Here is a 21,127-nt window from a genome sequence, read left to right on the forward strand (position 1 = left end):
TAGGGAGGCCAGAAAAGGGTGTCAGATTCCCTGGAAGAGGAGTTTCAGGTCTTTTATGAGCTGCCATGTGGGTACTGGGAACCAAACCCTGTTCCTCTGGAGGAGCAAGTGGCCAGTGCTTTCAACCGCTGAGCCATTTCTCCAGCTTCTTATTGTTATTTTTAATTATGTGTCTGTCTGTCTGTCTGTCTGTCTGTCTGTCTGTCTGTCTGTGTGAATGCAGGTGCCTGGGGAGGCCAGAAGAGGACATCAGATCTGCAGCTGAAGTCAGAGGTATCTATGAGCAACTCTATGTGGTCACTGGGAACCACATTCTGGTCTTTTACAAGAGCAGTACATGCTTTTAACCCTGGAGCCATCCCTCCAGGCCAACCCACCTTGTTTTTTGAGACAGCACTGCTCTCTGAACTCACTGATTCAGCTAGACTGGCTGGGCTGTGAGGCCCAGGGATCCTTCCTAGCTCTGGGATTATGGGAGTGAGTATTCCTGGTCTCTTACATAGGTTCTGAGGGATCAAACAAACCCAGGTCCCCAGACTGAACCATCTCCCTAGCTTCCAAGCTTCGTTTTTCTTCTTTTTTTTTAAAATCATATAACACCGTCTTCACAGAGTAAGTCAAGCATTGTCCCCTCATTTATGCTTTGTAAGACTGTGTGAGAGACAATGCTGGCTTTCTCAGCCCATGCTGGAGGTGGAGAAGAAAGCCTCTGGGGAGAGGGTTAGGACTCCATCAAGGACTGTGAAGCTCTGGGTTTTCTAAGCTAGTTTGCTGCAGATGCATGGGTGCCTAGGAAGACAGGAGACTCCTGAGTCACAGATGAGGGACAGTGCCCTCTGCTGCTGCTGCTGCTGTTGCTGTTGCTGCATGCTAACATTTTAAATGCCAGTTGTCTGAGCTCACAGTCTCACAGAGTGACCTGAAGAGGGGCAGCCGACACCTGTGAATGCTAGAAAGAAACCCTGGACAAGGGCCAGTAAGCACATCTTCCCTTTGCTATGGAGGGAGATAATGTGCCTTCTAAGATCACATTGCCTTCTGCTATTCAGAAATGTGTAAAAAACAGTCCAGAGCTATGGCAGCCTGTGTCTCTGTCCAGAAGACACAGAGCCCCATATGCCCCACAGGGAGTGATCTCCAGTAGACTCTGTAGCCTCTCCCTGCCATTCTTCTTTATTCACACTTGATTTGCATAGTCACATGACACGGAGGGTCAGATGACCCCACCCCTGTAATTCCTTGAAGAAGCTGTCCCTACCCACTGCTCCTCATCCCACTCGGCAGCTTCTCCCAGCACTGACTCCAGCCCTATAAATACCATTTTCTAACACTTCGTTCTTGGTTTCTCAGATGAAGGCGGCTGTGCTTTGGAAGCTCTTTGAGTTTGTTCTCTGGAGATTCATGGTCGGGAAACTTGTCCCCAGAGGGGTGGGGCTGGGGGTGATGGGGTGTCTAAGAGTTAGGGCTTTGTAGAAGGTGAGCAGACCCTGGTGTTGCTCTCCTCAGAAGGGGCTGGTGCAGCACTCATGGGGCCTCTGACTAGTGCCCAGATTGGTTGAGTGCACCCCTTGTAGCTCATGACCATAACTGCAGCACTCAGGAGGCAGAGGCAGGAGGCTCACTGTAAATTCAAGGCCAGCTTGGCCCATATAGTGACTTCCTGGTCAATTGGCTTCCTGTTTTGTCATGTGACCTCTCCCTTGTGCATGCACTGCCCCCAAGATACCATCCACCATGCAGTAACCCAGCCAAGGAGCTCTCTCTTACAGGGGCTAAACACTTGGGGTCACTTGGGTATGAACTTCAATTCTCCTAAACTGTGAACTAAATAAGCGTTTTTTTATAGGCTCCCAGCTTCAGGGATTTTGTGATAGCCACAGAAACAGATAAAGACAACGGCATTGAGAACTTTCAGACCTTCCATGTGGGACTTACCTGCATCTCTCAGCCTTAGCATGCCTGCCTACTTTCTACCTTCCCAATTTAATAGGACAGTAGAGGCACAATATGGATTAGCTCAACATTTAGCTCTTATGTCATTATGATATTGGATATTGAAGGAATAAAACATGGTGTTTTCTTTGATGCTGTTTTGCTTTTGTTAGCTTTCACCGCAACACTCCCAGTGTCTAAAACATTAAAAGCATTGTGATTTAGGGGTTGGGGAGATGGCTCAGCAGTTAGGGACATTTGTTGCTCTTGCAGAGGGACCAGGGTTCAGTTCACAGTGCACGCGTTGGATCTGATACCCTCTTCCCCACAGTGCAGAGACATCTTTCTTTCTACTATGTTTAATCCTTTTTCTGGGATCTCTTTCTTGTTTTACAGTTTTGTCAAAACACCGTGATTTTTACCAAAGGTCACAGAGGGGAACACTCAGAATGCCCTCAACCCTGACTAACAGTGCACCAGTTTCAGACTGCAGGCAGAAAGTAGTTTTCCACAGGGCTTCTGAATGCATTTGCTTCATTTCCTTTTACTTTCCAACATCACAATTCAAAAGTCTGATTCTTGGAACTTGTATGAAACTCTTCCTCTCTTTAGAACATTTTGGAACAAAAAGTGTCTCTAATGTCACAGTGATGTGCTTTGGCTTGGTCTGTTTTTAATGTGCTTCCCAGGGCATTTGGTAGCTTTCTTTAGTCTAGTGATTTCAGTTCTGGGATTTTTATTCATCTACTCTATGGGCGACACATTCCAGTCCACTTTTTCTGTTCTCTTTGGCAGAGGTCCTGCTACTCCAAGGCTGGGTCTCCTGGATTTCATTTCTCTTCCCTAATTTTACAGTTGTTTCTTTACTCTGCTTTCTGGGAAGTTTTGTCAACTATCTTTGCTAACATTTCTAGTGTAGATTCAATTTCCACTATAATCTTAATTTCCAGGAAATCTCTTCACTATCCATTCCCCGTTCCTTCAACATAGCATTTACATAATCTCTCAGGCTGCAGCTTCTCCTGGCATAGTCCCTGATCTTCTGGCTACTCTGCTTTTTGTGTTTACCTCAAGTGTCTAGTGATCTTTAGCTGCTTGCTCATCTTTAAACAGGAGGTAGCCAAGTCCCAGCACTTGGGATGCTGATGCAAAGGGATTATAAGCTCATAGTGAGACCTGATCAAAACATACTTATTTATACATAGACACAAATATATGTGTGTAAATATACATACACATACATCTGGGGTGCATGGGATTATCGTGGGAAGTTTTTCTGTGAGTCTCATCATAGGTGGACTGACTTGCAATCATGGTCTCTGTAGAGTAAAGCTGTCAGCATTCTAGATGTCAGGGAAGGAAGATAGCTGGGGATCTCAACTCAGTGTGACTTTTCCCTTAATTCTTATCTTTAGCACTGGACCCCTGACCTCAGTGCCCGGCCTCATCTCTGTCCTTTTTGGGATGAAGGCTCTGTCTCTTTGTGAGATCTGGATAGGTGACTGGGTGACTTTCTGTCTTTCTGGTACTCTTCATACTTTCAGTATCACCCTTACTCCTCCACCCAGAATCACCTATTGTTGCCAGCTCCTGAGGGTATATGGGGTTCTGTGGTACCAACCTACTCTCCTTTCTCTTCTCGTTCTAGTTCAGGAATAAACTATCTCAGCGTTAGTAGCCATGTGCTTGTCTGCTTCCTAGCTTCCAGAGTTGTGTTGCTTTTGTCCTTCCTCTTTTCTTAGACTTTGTCTATTTTGCTATTTTAGGGGGACTTACAGGGAAAATAAAGGTATTCAACTTGCTATTTTAACCAAGAACAAATCACTGTTCATTGTGTGCTAATGTGTCTGTCTTTCAAATCAAATGTTGAAGATCTCAAGAGGGTATTTCAATAAACTTCTACAGAATTGACAATATTAAGAGATTAGAAGATAGGCCTGGTGGCTCATGCCTGTCCTTGTAGCATTTGATAGGCTGAGAGGCATGAGGGTTGCCACAAGTTGTGGTCTAGTCTGGGTAACATAATGAATTCAGGCCACTATGGGTCACAGAGTGAGATGTTGTCTATATAGAGGTAGGAGAGGAGGGAATTCCCTGATTGTGAATTCTTAGATAAATAAATGGAAAAGTAAGTCCTATCTGTGTATTGTCATATCAGGAGAGAAAATAAAGTCTCTTTAGGTGTGGTGACAATCCTAGATCACAACAGCATGCTGTCATCTAATTGCTCTATTTTGCATAAAATCTCAATGACAATTTATTCAGCAAACCCTAGGCAACCTACCACTTTAGAACTAATGAATTAAAATGGGCTTTGGGAGTTCATGTGGTCATTCTTTCCCTCCAGCTGGAAGCTTCATTAGTCTGTTATAGAACCACAGAGAGTCCAGCATGTAAATGAGTTTATCACACCTTTGAAAAGCTGAAGGATATCAGGTTCTTAACTCTACACAGGGAAGGTAGGACACAGACATAGGGCGAGGCCATCCACCTTTTAGTGCCTTAGATGCTGGTGACCACCTATTCTCAGAGGACCCAAGGCCAGCTCTTGTATCTGCCCTTCTTTTCCAGTCAAGAGCGAGTCAACAGTCAGGTGGCCAACAAAGCTCACAGACCAAACTAGAGGAGAGCCCAGTGCTCAAACCCTCATCAGGCAATTTTTTAAGACTCCAAACCTCCTCACACAGGCAGGACTTATACTTAGATTTCCTATACTATCAGTTTTCTTGCTACTGTGAGAAATTATAACCTCAAGCAAGGCTGATGTTCAAGAAGTAAGAGATACTAACTTAAAAAAACAAAAACAACAAACCAAACCTCTTTGGGTTGGCAAGACGGCTCAGCAGGTAAAGTCTCTCTTCCTGCCAAGCCTGACAGCCTAAGTCTGGTCTCCAAGCCCCACATAGTCAACCAATTGCCCTCGGACCTCACACTAAAGTCATGGTATCCACACACCTTAAATAAAACGAAATATAAAACTTAAAGACCTTTTGGGAAAGTCTCTGAAGTACAAGTGGAGAAAAAGTAAAGTCATGGGGGCTTTCCAGCACACAGCAGTGAACCAGTGAAGACAGCACAGCAGTGCACATCTGCCTAGTTCTATAAGGATCGCATTCATTAGTGTTGCAGAATGGACCCTGGCTCCTCCCCCTACTAAAAGAATCTGCTGCAGGGCTACAGAGATGGCTCGGTGGCTTAGAGCACTTGCTCATCTTTCAGAGCACCTGAGTCCGGTTCCTGCACCCAGGTTGGGTGGCTCACAATTGCCTATAAATCCAGCTCCCAGGGATCTGACACCCTTTTCTGACTTCCAAGGTCACCATGTGGCATACACACACATATACTTAAATAAAAAATAATTTTAAAAAATCTGCTGTAGTAGAGCAGACTTCAGACAGTGCATCATTTTTACCTGCAAATACTCAAAAATATATTCTCTATTTAGAATATTCTCTTTATTTGAATTTGTATAAAATACAATACCATTATTGTCTCTAAAATAACTCATTAATATCATATAATACCCTGGCCTAGTTTTAAATTTCTCACACTATCTGAAAAACACTTTCTCAAAAAAGGTTTAAATAAAAAAATTATTGCATTTGACTCCTATATCTTCTAAGTTCCTTGCTTGGTTATTGTTGAAAATTGTATGTTCGCGCGTGTGAGTGTGTGTGTGTGTGTGTGTGTGTGTGTGGTTCCTCAGTACCTTCCACCTTTTGAGAGGGTTCCTAACTGAACTGGAACTTTGCCAAGTAGCCAGACTAACTGGCCGGGGATCCCTAGCGATCTTCCTACCTCTGCCTTCCATCTCACAAGAACAGGAATTACAAAAATGCTCCACCATCCCCAGTTTTTTACATGGACTCTGGGGGACTGAACTCAGGTCCTCATGCTTGCAAGACAAGTAATTTACAAACAGAACCATCTCTCTAACCACTAAGTCTGTCTCTGTCTCTCTGTCTCTGTCTCTCTCTGTCTCCGTCTCTCTCTCAGATTTTTGAGATAGGGTTCTCTGTGTAGCTCTAACTGTCCTGGAACTCACTTTGTAGACCAGGCTGGCCTCTGCCTCCTAAGTGTTAGGATTAAAGGTGTGCACCACCACCTCCCAGCAAGTCTCTTCTAACTCACAACGAAAGCCTCATTCTCTAAGTTAGTTACCTAGAACTGTATGCTTACAAATTGAAGGTAAGTCTACTTATCTGTCTTCTTTAAGTGCTCTGGGGCATGTAATGGGTATGTATTGGCTTAACACTTCCTTTGGTGAGGTGGGAACCTGCTAGGCAATCTACTATGAAGGCATTCTACCTTATTTACTGATGCAGTCAATAAAATTTTAGAGACATTGGCCTCTAGATTTATGCATGCTTAAAAGCCTCCCTGATCCGTGCTGCAGAATGCAATGATGCTATTGGACGTGTATGTTCAGTAATAAGTATATACACTAGTCATCATTTTAGAAATGTGTTCAAGCAATTTACTGCAGTTGCTGGTAGTGGGCTAAGGTTTTCCTGGGTTGGCAGCTAAAACCTAACACCCAACACTTCTGCTCATTCCTGTGCTTCCATGTCCCTCCTGTCTGGAATCTCTCTTTTAGTGCTACTACCCAGAATTTGCCTTCTTCTTCTATTTCTCTTCCCTTCATACTCAACCACTATGGGCTGGGTGGCTGTCGTGTGCTAGATGTATTATAAGCTTAAACCCACAGAATCCTCATCATTTTGTAGAGGTGAAGCCTCAGAGAATCTAGGGAGCTGCTGCAGGCCACTGGGCTCTGAGAGTCAGACTCTTGTCTCATTACTCTGAAGAGCAGGCGCTGACCATCAAGTCACATAATGGAGGTAAAAGTCAATGCCAAGAGGTCCATGCTATAGGTATTTCTAGGTAGACCAGTACCTGCTCCATGAAATCCCCCGCAGACATAGAGCTTCCCATCCACGGCACCTGCATTGGTGGAATTGCTTCTCAGTGAGAGGAGGGGACTTGGCATAGGTGGGCCTTCCCGCCAGAAGTCCCCATCAGGGTTGTAGATCTCCACCACATCAAGGCATTTCCGAACTTGTCCCTTGTCTCGGCCCACACAGCCAATTCCACCTAAGGAAATGAAGCACAGAAATGGGGTGTTTTGGAGCAGAAGTCTCATAGTAGACATCTTCTCCTCCTAGAGTGGCTGGCAGCACAGGTGTGCAGGCCTTGACTTTTCCTTGTCACCTATTTCAAAGATAATTTCTATGTGACAGCAGTGTCTTCCATGTGTTTCACAGACAAGTTTAGTGTCACAGCAATGCACTAGTTCCTGTTACTTAGACATAAGAGTCATTCTGAGTAGACCTTGCAATGTTGGTTCATACAATGAGCACTCCCTTTCCAGTAAGAATACTGGTTGAATGATTCAGACACTTGCCTCATTCTGAGCAATGATTTCACAGATGTAGCTATCAAGGACTATCTTATCCATGCCTCATCACTGCAAACTCGCCTCTCATCTTCATTTGCATGGATATTTTTCCATTGAAAAGAAGGGCTCTTTTGTAAATTTCAGGTTTGAGATCAAAGGAAGACCAGAAGAATTGGGAGGTGAAATGCCCAGGCCATTTCCTTACTGGACACCATGGTTTATATAGCAGATGCTCACTAAATGCTCACTGTTAACAAGATAATGGTAAGTGACAAGAAGTTCAAGACAAGGCTTCCCCACACCGCTCTTTAGAAATTAATGGAGTGAAGGCAGGGCATAGTGGCACATGCTTTTAATTCCAGCACTGGGGAGGCAGAGGTAGGCAGATCTCTGTGAGTTTGAGGCCAGTGTAGTTGACATACTAAGTTCCAGGCCAGCCAGGGCTACATAGTGAGACACTGTCTCCAAAAAAACAAAAAGTTACAGAGTGGGAAGGGGCATACATGTAAATAGATGAAAAGCAGGGCAGGCATCTCAAAGGCTACTTCAGAGATCCAGGAATGGAAACAGGGAACAGACATAATACGTATAGAATTAGGACTTTAAGTTCAATTGTGTAAGATTTTTCAAACCCACTGTGACCAGAAACATCAGTCTGCATGTGACTTGTTTTTATTCTCCCCTTCTGGGATGATTTGAATGAGATACCCCTCAGAGTCTTGAGTTTTTGAATGCTTGGTCTTTGTTGGTGCCGTTGGGGGAGGTTTAGGAGATGAGGCCTTGCTGGAGGAAGAATGTTATTGGGGATGGGGAATGTCACTGGGGGTGGGCTTTCAGAGTTCAAAGACCTGTGCCATTCCTCAGCTTTGTTCTCAGCTTCCTGTTTGTAGTTCAAGATGTCGGTTCTCAGCCTACTGCCCCAGTCACCATGTCAGCCTACCATCAAGCTTTCCCTCTGTGGTAATGGACTCTTATCTTTCTGAAATGGTGGGCATCTTCGTCATGTGTTTTATCACAGCAATGGAAAATTAACTAAAACATCTCATAAGATTTTATATGTGAGGGTCACGGTTCTTGACCTACAGGGCAGCTCCTGAAACTGAGGCAGATTCCCTGGAGGAAGGGACAGTCTTGTATTTGCAATTGTTTTCATCACTATCCCATTCCATTTAGATGCACGATGATATTTATAAACCATGTTTAAAAGAACTGTAAAGCATTGGCCTTGGCTACACCAGTTCTCTGGGAGGATGGCTCTGGAAGGGCCACTGACATGTGGGGTGACGAGTGCTTGTTGGGGGTATACTATCAATCACAAACTGAAAACTAAGAGATACTTATGGCCTTTATTGTAGACTCCACGTGCTGAGAAGTTGCTTACACAGTCTCTTCTCCTCTTCACCACTACTTAGACTCTAACCTTTGCTAACTCAGTCAGGCAGCATCATCATCATCATCGGCTTCTTCGTCTTGTTCTCCGGCCCCCACCTTCAGCACCTCCTACAGACTCTGATATATCATGTGTCTGGAATGAATGAATGAATGAATGAATGAGACACATTCCTTCCCTGTGTTCTTGCTACTCTTTCCACACTGCATCCCCTGTCTGCCTAGGTCTGGGCATTATAAGCTTACAGAGGGCAAAGGTCACATGGCCATGACTGGGCCTGCCATACGTACTCAATGAATTCAGGGATGGAAGCTGTGTACTTCTCCATAAATGGATCTCAAGCCAGGTTTTGAAGGTGAAAAAAAAAAGGCTGGAGGGGTCTCCCCACCTTTGCTGACGTCACCTGGTCAGTTCTCTCAGCATGAACCCAGAGAATAAGGATATGAACTCAGGATGCACTTAGCTGCTTTACCTCTTATCTGCCTAGATACACAGTTTAGCCCACTATGGAATGGAGTCTGAGCTGATGTGTTTTAAGGGGGGGGGCACATTGGCCTCAGCACAGCTAGCTCTGGGTTCATGGCAGGCCCACTTTCAGTGTGGCACTGTAGTAGCAGGACACTCCTTAGTGGTAGGAAAGATGGAACCTGCTAATATTGGACAAGAAGTCATACAGAAGATTTATCTGTGGCAGCAGAGCCTCCTGTGAGAGGCAGGAGACATGCTTTGGCGCTGGCAAAATTTGTGTTGCAACGTTAGACCAGTAAGTGAAGCAAGCAATCTTGACAGAAGTCACCAAGAGTCAGGCTGTGGCACCCAGAGCACCGGCATCTTGATTCTAACTGCACAGAAAGGACCTTCAGAAGAGCTGCCCCGATGTGACACAAGCAGTGTGGGTATCATTCTCGACTGTCTGAGATAATGAGAGCGCTTGTCACCTTTGCTCTGCTACCAAGTGCATTTAATTACTACATTCAAAACTAACCTTGTGAAATGTGCCCATTCTCTTTGGTGAACAGACAGTTCACATGCCCACCCATGTGACCCCCCCATCCCTGGTGACCCCAGCTTACTGTGCTCTGTCTCTGTGCTGGCTGTGAAGCCTGGACTCATTCTCTGTGTCACTGAGTGTGATTTCACCTCAAGCACACTCCATTAGCAGCAGACTTAATGAGCTTAGACTGAAGGTGAATCTTGATTAGATAAATAATCAAATAAAGGCCTGCTCTTTATTAATAAGTCAGCACTTGGCTCTACAAGCACAGCCTTTTGATGAGGAAGCCTAGGGTATGATCTGCAGCTGCAGAATGTCAATAAGTCAGCTCCATGACTTTAATCTACGTGCTGCCAGAATTTCCGAGCATGACGTTCCCTCACTCAAAACCAAGCAAGTGAACAGAAATTACCTTCATAGATCATGCCCAAATGCACTTCGCATGCAAAATATATGCCTAGATTATTCGGGTGTGGGAAGAGGAAGAAAATTACAACTTGCCACTCTTTCTTCATTTTATTCCTACAAAGATAAAGATTCCTTCTTCTGATGTTGGGCTATGATGGGTTCTTTCATTTCTGGGTGTGTGTGGGAGTCAACTTGTCCTCCTACAGAGAGCCTGGCAGACAGCTGGCTGAAGGCACAGTGACTTGCCATCCAGATGCCTATGAATGCAGTCCATACCTTTCCCCTACAGTGTAGCCTCAAGGTGGCAGGCTTATTCTACCCTGCTCTGGGCTTGATCCAAAGCAGGAGAGGAATTTCATCAATATTTGCAAACTCCCAAAGTTGCTTGAATTGCTAAACCAGGCTTGGAGGGTGGGGCCATGCTGAAAGCATGTGGACCTTTAGTAACAGATCCTAGTTCACATTCTTTTTTGTTTGTTTGTTTTTCAAGACAGGGTTTCCTCTGTGTAGCTTTGGAGCCTGTCCTGGAACTAGCTCTTATACACCAGGCTGGACTTGAATTCACAGAGATCAGCCTCTGCCTCCCAAGTGCTGGGATTAAAGGTGTGCGCCACCACACCCGGCCCTGGTTCACAATATTGCATCACTATTTGATAGCCAAGTGCAGTTGATTGCTTTAATTCTTCTAAGCCTCAATCACTCTTACTGTAAACCAAGGATAACAATGCTAATTTCATAAAATGTGGAAAGGATCAAACTGCTTAGATAATAACCAAGAAAGTGAGAAAACAAGGAGGAACTGGGAGCATTCATGGGTATCACCAAAGGAATTTTCTTTTACATAGTCCTTATTGTGTATTGCATCTAAGTAATATGCACACATGCAGCTGGTGTTCTGATGATGATTATTTTCTGTCCTGTTCTGTGGGGTTTTAAGTCTACCAGTGTTTTCTGTAATTGTTGAAATCTTGTGATTACCCTCATTTGAGTTTTTTACGTGCACAGTTGCTGGCTTATTGATATAGGGTCAAATGCCCATAGACATTTCTTTTGAACCTGGGTAGAGGGAATCAGATCAAGACAACCAAAAGCTGTAGTGATGCATGCCTGTAATCCCAACACTTGGGAAGTTGAGGCAAGAAGATTGACGTGAGTTTGAGCCTAGCATGGGCTACATAGAAAGTTATGAGACCAATCCATACTACTTGATGAGTATCAATCCGTCCAAGGCTACAGAGTAAGACTGTCTCAAAAAGTCAAAACCCATCAGGCATCAGATGCTCTCTCTGACCCCGCAGATCCACTTACCAGCATTTGAGCTGTAAGAACTGTGTGGAAGAACATTCTAGAATCTTCCACTTCTTGTAGTAAGGGTGGCCCATTTCTCCAAACTGCCAGGTTTCCTTCTGACTCACAGGCGGACCTTTGCCCCCCTACTAAGTTGACAATTTGCCTCATTCTCATGCAAATTGTCAGCTTTCTGACCTTCCACCCTCATAGTTATTTTAGAATTCTAGGCTTTAAGCCTAAAACCTTAAAAAACATCAGTCTAACACAGGAACTCTCAGGTATTTTCAGTAAAAAGTTCTTACTTCCTCTTACCAAATCCTGGATAATGCTAGCCATTTCTAACCAACGGTATGCCTTGGGTTCAGAGAACTTGGGGTGGTGGTTCCCACACATTTCTCATCAAGCTGAGAACATTAACAATCTGCTTTGCATTTTATTTGCTACCCAAGCAGAATACCACAACCTACTCCCCCCACAAAAAATATCAAAATCCCAGAAAAAAACCTAAACAGCAGAAATACCAAGTTTCATGTATTAGATCTTGATTTTGAAGAGAAAAAAAAAACCCACATGAACTGTTTTGTACCTTCCAAGCATAAATGTAGAAAGGGAGTAGGCATGTTCTGGAATGACACCACCAAGAAGAACAAGAAAGAAAGCAAGAACTCAGAAAGTCCTGGAGCGGAGCCGCTGTGCCACATAAACTGCAGTTGAAAGCCCCATCCCAGGAGACTGTGAGCAAGCCTGGGCTGTCCATCTCAACCCAGCACTGGGCAGAGGTGTTTTTAGTCACACCTGGGTGATGGGGGAAGTCCTGTGTATATGTCAATAAAGCACTGTTGGCCTTGCTTGTTTCTTAATGGCTAGCTCTGACTTAAGTATTTATCCCATAATTGTTAATCTAAGTATTTCTCTTACTGGAGAAGCTTCCGGGCTTCTTACCCCTATGGCAGTTACATCTTGACTCCCTGTGTTTCTCCTACCCAGAGTCCTCCTCGACTCCCAGTCCCACCTATCTTGCTTCCCTATTGGCCAACAGTGCTTTATTGACATATACACAGGACTTCCCCCATCACTTGGGCATCTCAGACCCTGAGTTCATCTTTCCTCGTCTCTTCCCATACTGGGTCAGTGTGTACTGTAGGGCCTCCAAAGGTCTGAGGATTGCTGAGTCCTCAAGGAGAGAACAGCTCAGGATAAGGCTGGAACAGCAACTCTGAGCAAGTTTAGCAGATGACCAGTCTAGATCACAATGGGTCAGAGGCACTATTGTCCTCCATATCTTTCTTGTCACCTGTTCTGTAGACTGTGTCTATTTTCATATCCATTCCTTCCTCTAAAGGGGCACAAGGCTCTGGATAATCCAGGTCCTGCCCTCCTCACATCCCTGGCTTTCTTTTCTGCCCTGCACCTTAGGCTGAGGTAGATCAACAGCTCCCCATAGTCAAGACCTTTCTCCCTGACCTTTTCTCAGGCTGTGTTCTCTGACATCCCCTGACAAAACTTTAGGCCTAGCTTGCCTACACCCTCCCCAAAAGCCATTCCTGTCTCCATACAGAATGAGACTTTGTTTGTTCCCTGAACAGAAATCAAGTTTCCTATAAAAGCATGTTCTCCCTCTCTCTACTATTAGATTAGCCTGCAAGCTCCCCAAGGACAGACCCCCTAGTACCATCTTCACGGAAACTGAGGTGAAGACATGAATGGTACTTTCCTCACCTTATTCCCAGGTCACCTGTTTCCTGATGACTAACTGTAGAATGAGACAAATTCTGAGTCCAAAGAACTCAGTGCTCAGTGCCTAGACAGCTTTAGAAGCAGACAGTGTATTGGTTCTTTTCCTCAGGCTTGCCTGTTTACCAGGAGGATTAGCCTTTCCCGACTTGGGTTGGACCACCTAACAGAACCATCTACAAAGATCCATCAATCAAATATATCCCAGCTCAGAGGCACAGGAGGCACAAGGTAGAAGTCCTTCAAGGCATGGCGTGCAGCTTTGTATTTCCTGAGGTGCCAAGCAGGATGCCTTTCTCTTAAATAGGGCTTGACAGAATTTGTTAGATAAAAATTTGAAGAAAAAAGATTAGAGTGGGAGAGACGCTCAGGAGGTAAGTGCTAGCTTTGTACACTGGATGACCTGAGTTTGATTCTCAGACTCTATGGAAGAAGCTGGATTTGCATCTGTAACTTCAGGACTTTCACAGGGAAGTAGGAGCAGAGGCAAGAGGATGTCTGGAAGCTCACAGGCTATCTAGCCTGGAGTGTGCAGTGCAGCAGAGGAAACAAGGAGACCCAGCTCAAAGTGGAGAGCAAGAACCAACTCCTGAGAGCTGCCTCCCACATACGTGCAGTGGCACACCTGAGTGCTCACATGCATACAAATCACACACACACACACACACACACACACACACACACGCGCGCACACACATACACACACACACACACGCATGCACACACACACTATTAAAAATACTAGTATCTGTATTCTACCCTTGGGGATTCTGAATTTATTACTTGTAATGTCTTTTTTTTTTTACTTGTATGTGTGTGAGTGTTTTGCCTGCATATGTATCTGTGCACCACATGTGTGCTGGCACCTGCAGAGATCAGAAGAGGCCATCAAATCCCTTGGAGTCAGAGTTACAAGAAATTTATGAGCTGACTGATCTGGTGCTAAGAGCTAAGCACCAGTGTTCTTGGACCATCTTTCCAGCTCCCAAAATGATGTTAAACTTCTAGTTAACTTCAAGCAATCTAAAGTTTCCTGTGCCCAGTTCATACTTGTATCAGACATCAGGCAATAAGCAGCGTCTAGTTTTCATGTTTTGTCCCTAAGATACTCAGAGTCTTCAGGGAGAGCACAACATAACACGTAGTGTTAGAGTCACACCCTGATGAACTACCTCTCTGAAATACAGAATACAGGCTCTCTGCAAACCTTCAGGGCATTAGAGATAGACTGCTGTAGCTAAGTTGCAATTTGGGGGTCACATGCAAGTCTGGTCTTCTGATTACTGTTGAGGAACCAGAGGAAAAAGGGTTAACATGATTTTAACACTTAGCTGGAAACAGTTTCTGACTATGTACAAGTAATGATGAGCCATTCACCCCAGCTGAGAGCCTCTTGGGCACTGAAGCTCTACACGCAGGACTCTTCTCAGAGCAAAGAGGCACTACGAATAACCTATTTGATCCTTTGGCAAAAGGAAAGCACATTTTCATCCCCATTTAGTGTGAGTTTAGGAATGTCATTTTAAGCAAGGAAAACTTCTGTAATCAGAGCCGAGCATGCCATGCAGGTGCTCTCTTCACGTGTCAGGACACTTTGACCGGATAGTGGAGTGCACAGTGCTAGCTATGAACAGGTATTTATCCAGGTCTCTCCTAAAGTAGCCCAGGGCTGCCTAATGCAGCACAGGTTTAGTAAACACTCTTGAGTATATGCCACCTACACAGACAGTATCATAACATGTGTTCTCAAACTTCAGCCCTATGATCATTTACTCCAGAACTGCCCAGCAACTCCCTACTATCAGGCTCTCAGCTGCTTTCAGACTGGCCGGTACCTGCTAAGGAGGGAGACAGGCATATGCCATTTTAAAGCACAGCCTAGGTAGTTCACAATACACTTGTATTTTAAAAAAATTGTCAGAAGAAAAACAAAGACTTATTACAGTGAAGCTTGGTGCTCTTATAAAATACTTCACCACTAAAGTGATCTTTGGAATGCATTTACAGTAATAACTTGGACCTTTTATGTAACTCTTCCCTTCATTACTCTTTAATGGCATTCAAGCTGAGTCAGTCTCAGACAATGCTATTATATTTTCAGCAAGGCAATGAGGCACAGAATGGCTTCCTGAGGAACAACATGGATGGTTTGGGGGCATTAGTTGTGTGGGAAGACTTGACATTGGCCATCTCCCTCTCTACAAGGAAATGAAAAGCCTCTATTTAAAAACATTGCCAAAAGTCCTCTAATATGACTTTTAAAAAGCAGCACTTTACATGAAAGACTAGGACAGGATACAGAGATGCAAAAATTCAAGTTGGCAAACAAATGTTTACTAAGTATCTGCCACATAAAGCCAGCCCTTACTTTGTAGTTGCCCCACATCGAGGAACATCTGCGGTTGCCTGTGTTCGTGCCTGAGAGGGGGAGTGTGGATTAAGGAATGGCAGGTTGGAAAAATTATAGATACTAAGGAAAAGACAGAGACACAGGATAGAATTGGGAGAGCACTCCAGTGAATACTGGAATAAAAGGCCCCAACTTTATGACACACAGTCTTTATATACCCCAATCAAAAGTAGAGGAAAGGCAAAGAGACTTCCTTGCCAAGATACAAAGAACAAACAAATATAATTACCTTCTCAATACCTAAAACATCAAGTAACCACACCTTAAACCAAACATCCTGTTGTCAAGGTAAGATAAACAATAGCCACACTTTAGGTTAAATATCCTGTTGTTAAACCTTGAGGGAGCAATGGTGGGTTTGAACTCTCTGACCTTAAAATGAAGCAGAACCATCTCTGTGGGCCCTGACATTAGGTAAGAGGTAAACAAGACAAGGTCTTTCATCTGTCTAAGTAACAAGAGCAGGGGCAGGGACAGGGGAAGCTGGTGCTGTGCAGAACCAGTAGTTCATCTGACCAAGGTCATTGACAGGAAGAGGGCAGGGGATCAGGCTCAGAGGGACATGTGTCCAGGAGAGGGCCCTGAAACCTGGAGCTGTCCCTAGAGAAGTGGGGACTGCACAGTGGGCGGACTGCCTTGTGCAGGCCAAAGGCTTCTGCCTGTTGCTTCTACACAGTCTGTGAAGTTAAAGTGGACTCTGTACTCAGTTTGACTTTTCACAATATATACTTGATAGAAATCTAAACTTTATACACGAATACGCACCTCCATTTCAGGAGCAAGCACAGATTATGCAGAACTGTAATTAGCAGTATGGTATTTTAAAAAGTGCCTGCTTCTTTTCCTGGCCTACCATGTGCTTCTGTGCACAGAATCCCAGGGCATCTTAATTCTTATGTTCTCTCTCTCTTGCAAAACAAAACAAAACAAAACAAAACCCACAAAACACAAAAGCAAATGTCAGAACAAACAAAAAACCAATAAGAAAAAAAGCCAAAACAGAAAAACAAACAAACATGGAGTGTGTTATGTGTTGGCCAACTGTTCCTGAGCATGGGGCCTACCCTGGAGTGGGGCTGATGTACTCAGTGAGATCCCATTGGAGAAAACTGTGCTTTCCCCTCGCAGTGCTGGGGCTCCGTCTGGCTTAAACCTGAGCAGGTCTTGTGTGTGATGCCACAGTCTCTCGAGTACATATGTGCATTTGTCCTGTTGTGTCTGGGAGACTCTGCTTCCTCTCAGGCTCTTAACAATCTTTCCTCCTATGCTGCCCAGCTTCCTGGGCTCTGAGGGGCGGGGCTTGATAAAACATCCCATTAAAGACAGCGCTCAAAAGTGTGTCACTGCCGTGTTCAGTTGTGAGTCTCTGTTAGTTCTCATCTACTGCAGAAAGTTTTTCTGGTGAGCACTGATATATGGGTATGGCAGTGTACAAGTAACTTTTCATAATGTGGAGCCGACAGTTTACTGGTCTGAGCCTGAATTTAATTCATTTTCTACTTTCTTGTTCACAAAATGGGGTTGAAAATTTGAAAGTAAGGAGCTCACATTCTTTTTTTTTATAGAAATAAGGTATATTACCTTGTTTTCTAGATGTCTCTTGTAGATTAAGTACTTAATGATCTACTAATGGACCTTTCTCCATGCAAATGAAAAAAATGTAAACTTCAAAATTAGACATTTAAAAATACACAGTTGAAGGCAGCACCCTCATTTGGTCCTTTCCGGGTGGGTCCCACTGGCTCTGTCTGGCATGAAGCACCATCACCACCACCACATTTCCCAAAATCCAGGCACAAGAAAGCCCTCAGGAAGAAAGTCAAAGCGATGCCCCCTAAGGTGGGCTGATCAGCATCAGGGCTCCAGTGCACACTGAACCTCTTACTACAAGTGATATTAATTCTTTTAACTGTCACTTACCACACTCTTATTATTCAGCATTTGACAGAATGCACTCTCAAGTGTCAAAGCCAAATGACTTAATAAGTGTATTAGAAAAACAATGTTGGTAAATGAGGTAACCTGGACTCAGATTCTCCCTTAATTTTGGATCCAGTTCTGAATCTTTAGGTGTGAGTAGATAACCTGGAGAAACCACACAAATCAGACAAGTGAAAAAGGGACCAGCCCCATGGGCAGTGGAGGAGTCTAATGAGGGGCATAGTAGGACATAGATGCTGTGGAGGAGAAAATGAAAAATGGCAGGAGGCTTTAACTAAGGAAAGGAAGTGAAGAACACAGAGGACCGGGAAAGGAGAAGGAATAAATAACACTAAGGATGCTTGAAAAAGCCATGGGTAAACACCTCGTATTTACTAAAAAATACATATTACATAACCATCTCTCCAAAAGTCTAATAAAATCTCTAGTGTCAAGCGCAGGAAACTTCCCTTTGCATTGTTTGTCAGGAGGTCCAAGGGACTCCCAAAACAACATAGGCTCCTGCTGTTGTCCTTGGTTGTTTCAGAATTTATCACTGAAGATGCCACGCACTTAAGATGCTGGACTGGAAGGAATGGAGCTGGAACTGTCCTGGAAGCCTTTTCCCTTAGGAGCAGCTCTCAGGGCGTCATAAAATGCTATGCCAGTTGCCAAGGGAGAAAGGCAGTCAACAGTCCTATACAGCTGCGACTCCTAAGAGCCTTAGCAACCATGGCAGTATATCGCCAGTGGTGTGACAGCATCACTCATCTGTCAGGAAGTCAGACTTGTAGGCCACCGCAAAAAAAGTAAAACTCTGTCTGTGTACCAACGCCGTGACAGAGACCCGAAACTCTGTTTTGCAACATTTGGGAACACTGCTAAAGACCTATGATGTCATGGCCTAATTTCATGGATAGTGTGTAGAGATACACAGTTGTCTGTGGCATGACCTTGTGTGTGTTGTATAGAATGTATGGAGAAGCTTGCATGCACAATGTGACAGCTACAAAAGATGAAGAAACAATAACCAGCAGCGGTGGGAAGGACAGAGGGACTGGGATGTGGCTTGGTGGCAGAACACTTGCCTGGTGTGAAGCAAGGCCTTAGGTTCCATCCCCAGTGGATGAGGAGAAGACCAAAGGCACTTGTCTAGCAGTGAGAGGGAAAAGAACCATCCAGGTCTGCTTATCTGTGGCCTCTTAGTTCAGGAGGTGAATAGTCCCATGATTCAACAGCCATGGACATTACTCATGCAAAGGATAATTTTTGCTGCTCTCTGTCTGTCTGTCTGTCTATATGTATGTGGTATGTGTGCATGTATGTTTTCATACATGTGTATGCTGGCATGTAAAGACCTAAAGTTGATATTGGGTGTCTTCTTTGACTGCCTTCCACTTGTTTATTGAGGCAGGGTCCCTCACTGAACACGGAATTCACCAACTCCTGCCAGTTTTGTTATCCAGCTTACTCAGGAGATCCCTTGTCTCTTCTCCAGAATGCTGAGATTAATGGAGCCATCATATTTGCCTGGCTTGTATGAATTCTGGGGATCAAACTCTATTCCTCAAGCTTGGAGGCAAGTGCTTTATCCATTGAGATGACCCAGCTAGACCCTATTAATGACATATTTTTTTTAAAAGTATTTAACTTTAAATTGAACAAATTTGGACTTGAATCCTAGACTTAATTCTACTATTTATATAATGAAAATAATCAAAGAGAAGAACTTACTTAAAAATTATGTGTGTGTATGCAAGGCCATAAACACATGAGTGCTATGCCAGCAGAAGCCAGAGCTATCAGATCCCCTGGGCCTAGAGTTACAGGTAGTTGTGAGCCACCTGAAGGGGGTTTTGAGTCTTCTGTGAGAGCAGTATATACTTTTAACCACCAAGCTATCTCTCCAGCCCCAAGAACTTCATTTTGTAAAATATTTTGAGAACTGAAACAATGCATTATTGTAAAGGGGCTAGCACTTAGCTCTTCAATAAATATTATTCTGCATGGAAAAATTTTTCACTAAGCAGATGAAAGTATGGTAATTAATTTTTTTTCTTAGTAAAAATGTTATAGGATTTAGGTACACAAACAGGCTGGTACCAAGTATATGGGAAATTTAGAATCTCATTTTCCAGACTCTGGGCCTGAATTAGGCTCTCAAGAAAAAAAAGAAATGAAGCCTTGAAGGAGAAAGTTAGGCCATTGGAGGTCTACCTTTGAAGGGAGTGTTGGTACTTTGGTCTCTGTCCTCCCCTCTCTGATTCCTGCTGCCACAAAGTGAATGGACTTCCTCTGCCATGTGCTCCTGCCACAAAGCGCTGTGAAGCCACAGGCGTAGCAGCAAAGGGGACCAAATAACCCCCTGAAACTGTGAGCCGGAAGATTCTTTCCTCCTTTAGGCTGACCAGCCATGCTAGCCATTGTCACTGTGATGGAAAGGTAACTAACACAGGGATCTTAAGTGTGACTCTCCAGATAATCCTTAGAAGCTTTTGGTTCATAGGAAAACCATTGGACAAAAGACAGCTGTCATGGCAGACACTTCTAGGACCAGAGAACAAGAGCCTCCTAGAACCACAGTCACTTTTCGATACTTAAAAAGATACGTCTGATGGTATTTTCAGTCTTTACTAGTTACTAAATGATGATGGCAGTGATAAACTATTAATCTGGTACCTAAAATATTGTTTGTGTGGCTAATTTGGAATGTAATATAGAGACATTTTACATTGATGTTAGCAATACTGATAAAACATGAAATCAAATAAATAAGATATTATAAAAATAAAATACATAAATAAAAACACATGAAAAATGTGCTTGCATTGCGAGAGGGAAGATAAAATCTTCCTGGAATGGAATAGTGACCATTACGAGACCCAAAGACAAATATCAGAGGTGCTGCTATTTCAGAGTCACATGCTTTTCTGTCTCCCTATGTGGGACTCAGGTCTGTGATGTCCACTGGACCAGGATTAATTCCCTACAGTACTTTTAGGGGTTTGCCCTCTGAGAGGAAGTTAAAGTGATAAGTTCTCCGTGAGAAAAACACTGAGAACAGATTCCCAAGGGAATTCTCTCAATGCACGAACATGGAATCTTTTTCCATTTATTGTATCTTCTTTGGTTTCTTTCATCCGTGTTTTGTAGGTTTCATGGTTAAATTTATTAACTATTTTAATAATCCCTGACACAGGAATGTTCTACTTTAGTGGTCATCAAAATTCACCCCTAACTTTGTCTAATACAGAAAACAGTTAAGCCCAGGCCTGCCAAGACACAGAAAACCAGGTTAAATTCCTTTGCTCAGGTATTTATGAACAAAAGTATAGAATTTTCTATTGTTATGAAGGTCCATGCCGTTGTGGACACTTCATCTGAACCTGGATTAGCCCTACAGATAAGTCAGGGCAATTTCCATCCGAGCAAGCTGAAAAGCAAATTGACTTTTGTGGATGCATGGCAGAATTGCTGGGACTCAACTTCACTAACAGACCCGGAAAGACCTAGATCACTCCACCAGATTGCTCTTTAATCTTTTCTTTATAACTAATTAACTAGAGCAGTGCACAGTTAGATGTGTTTATCCAGTCTTAAATCTACACAGCCAACCGACCTAAGAAATGTTTCAACAAATGCTTCACAGAC

At 43.8% G+C, this 21,127-nt stretch overlaps 1 protein-coding gene across 3 annotated transcripts in view; it reads right to left on the reverse strand.

The window, feature by feature from the left end:
- The window catches only part of Kbtbd12 (kelch repeat and BTB domain containing 12), a 66,204-nt gene that overhangs the window by 19,725 nt on the left and 25,352 nt on the right, over positions 1 to 21,127 (reverse strand). For all 3 annotated transcript variants that reach the window (XM_040738552.1, XM_040738553.1, XM_040738551.1), the window contains exon 5: positions 6,829 to 7,026. In XM_040738552.1, the coding sequence (XP_040594486.1) occupies positions 6,829 to 7,026 (198 nt within the window). The remainder of the gene's footprint in view (positions 1 to 6,828; positions 7,027 to 21,127) is intronic.

This window comes from Mesocricetus auratus, unplaced genomic scaffold (genome assembly GCF_017639785.1).
Source record: "Mesocricetus auratus isolate SY011 unplaced genomic scaffold, BCM_Maur_2.0 Super-Scaffold_100676, whole genome shotgun sequence".
Classification (NCBI taxonomy): Eukaryota; Metazoa; Chordata; class Mammalia; order Rodentia; family Cricetidae; genus Mesocricetus; species Mesocricetus auratus.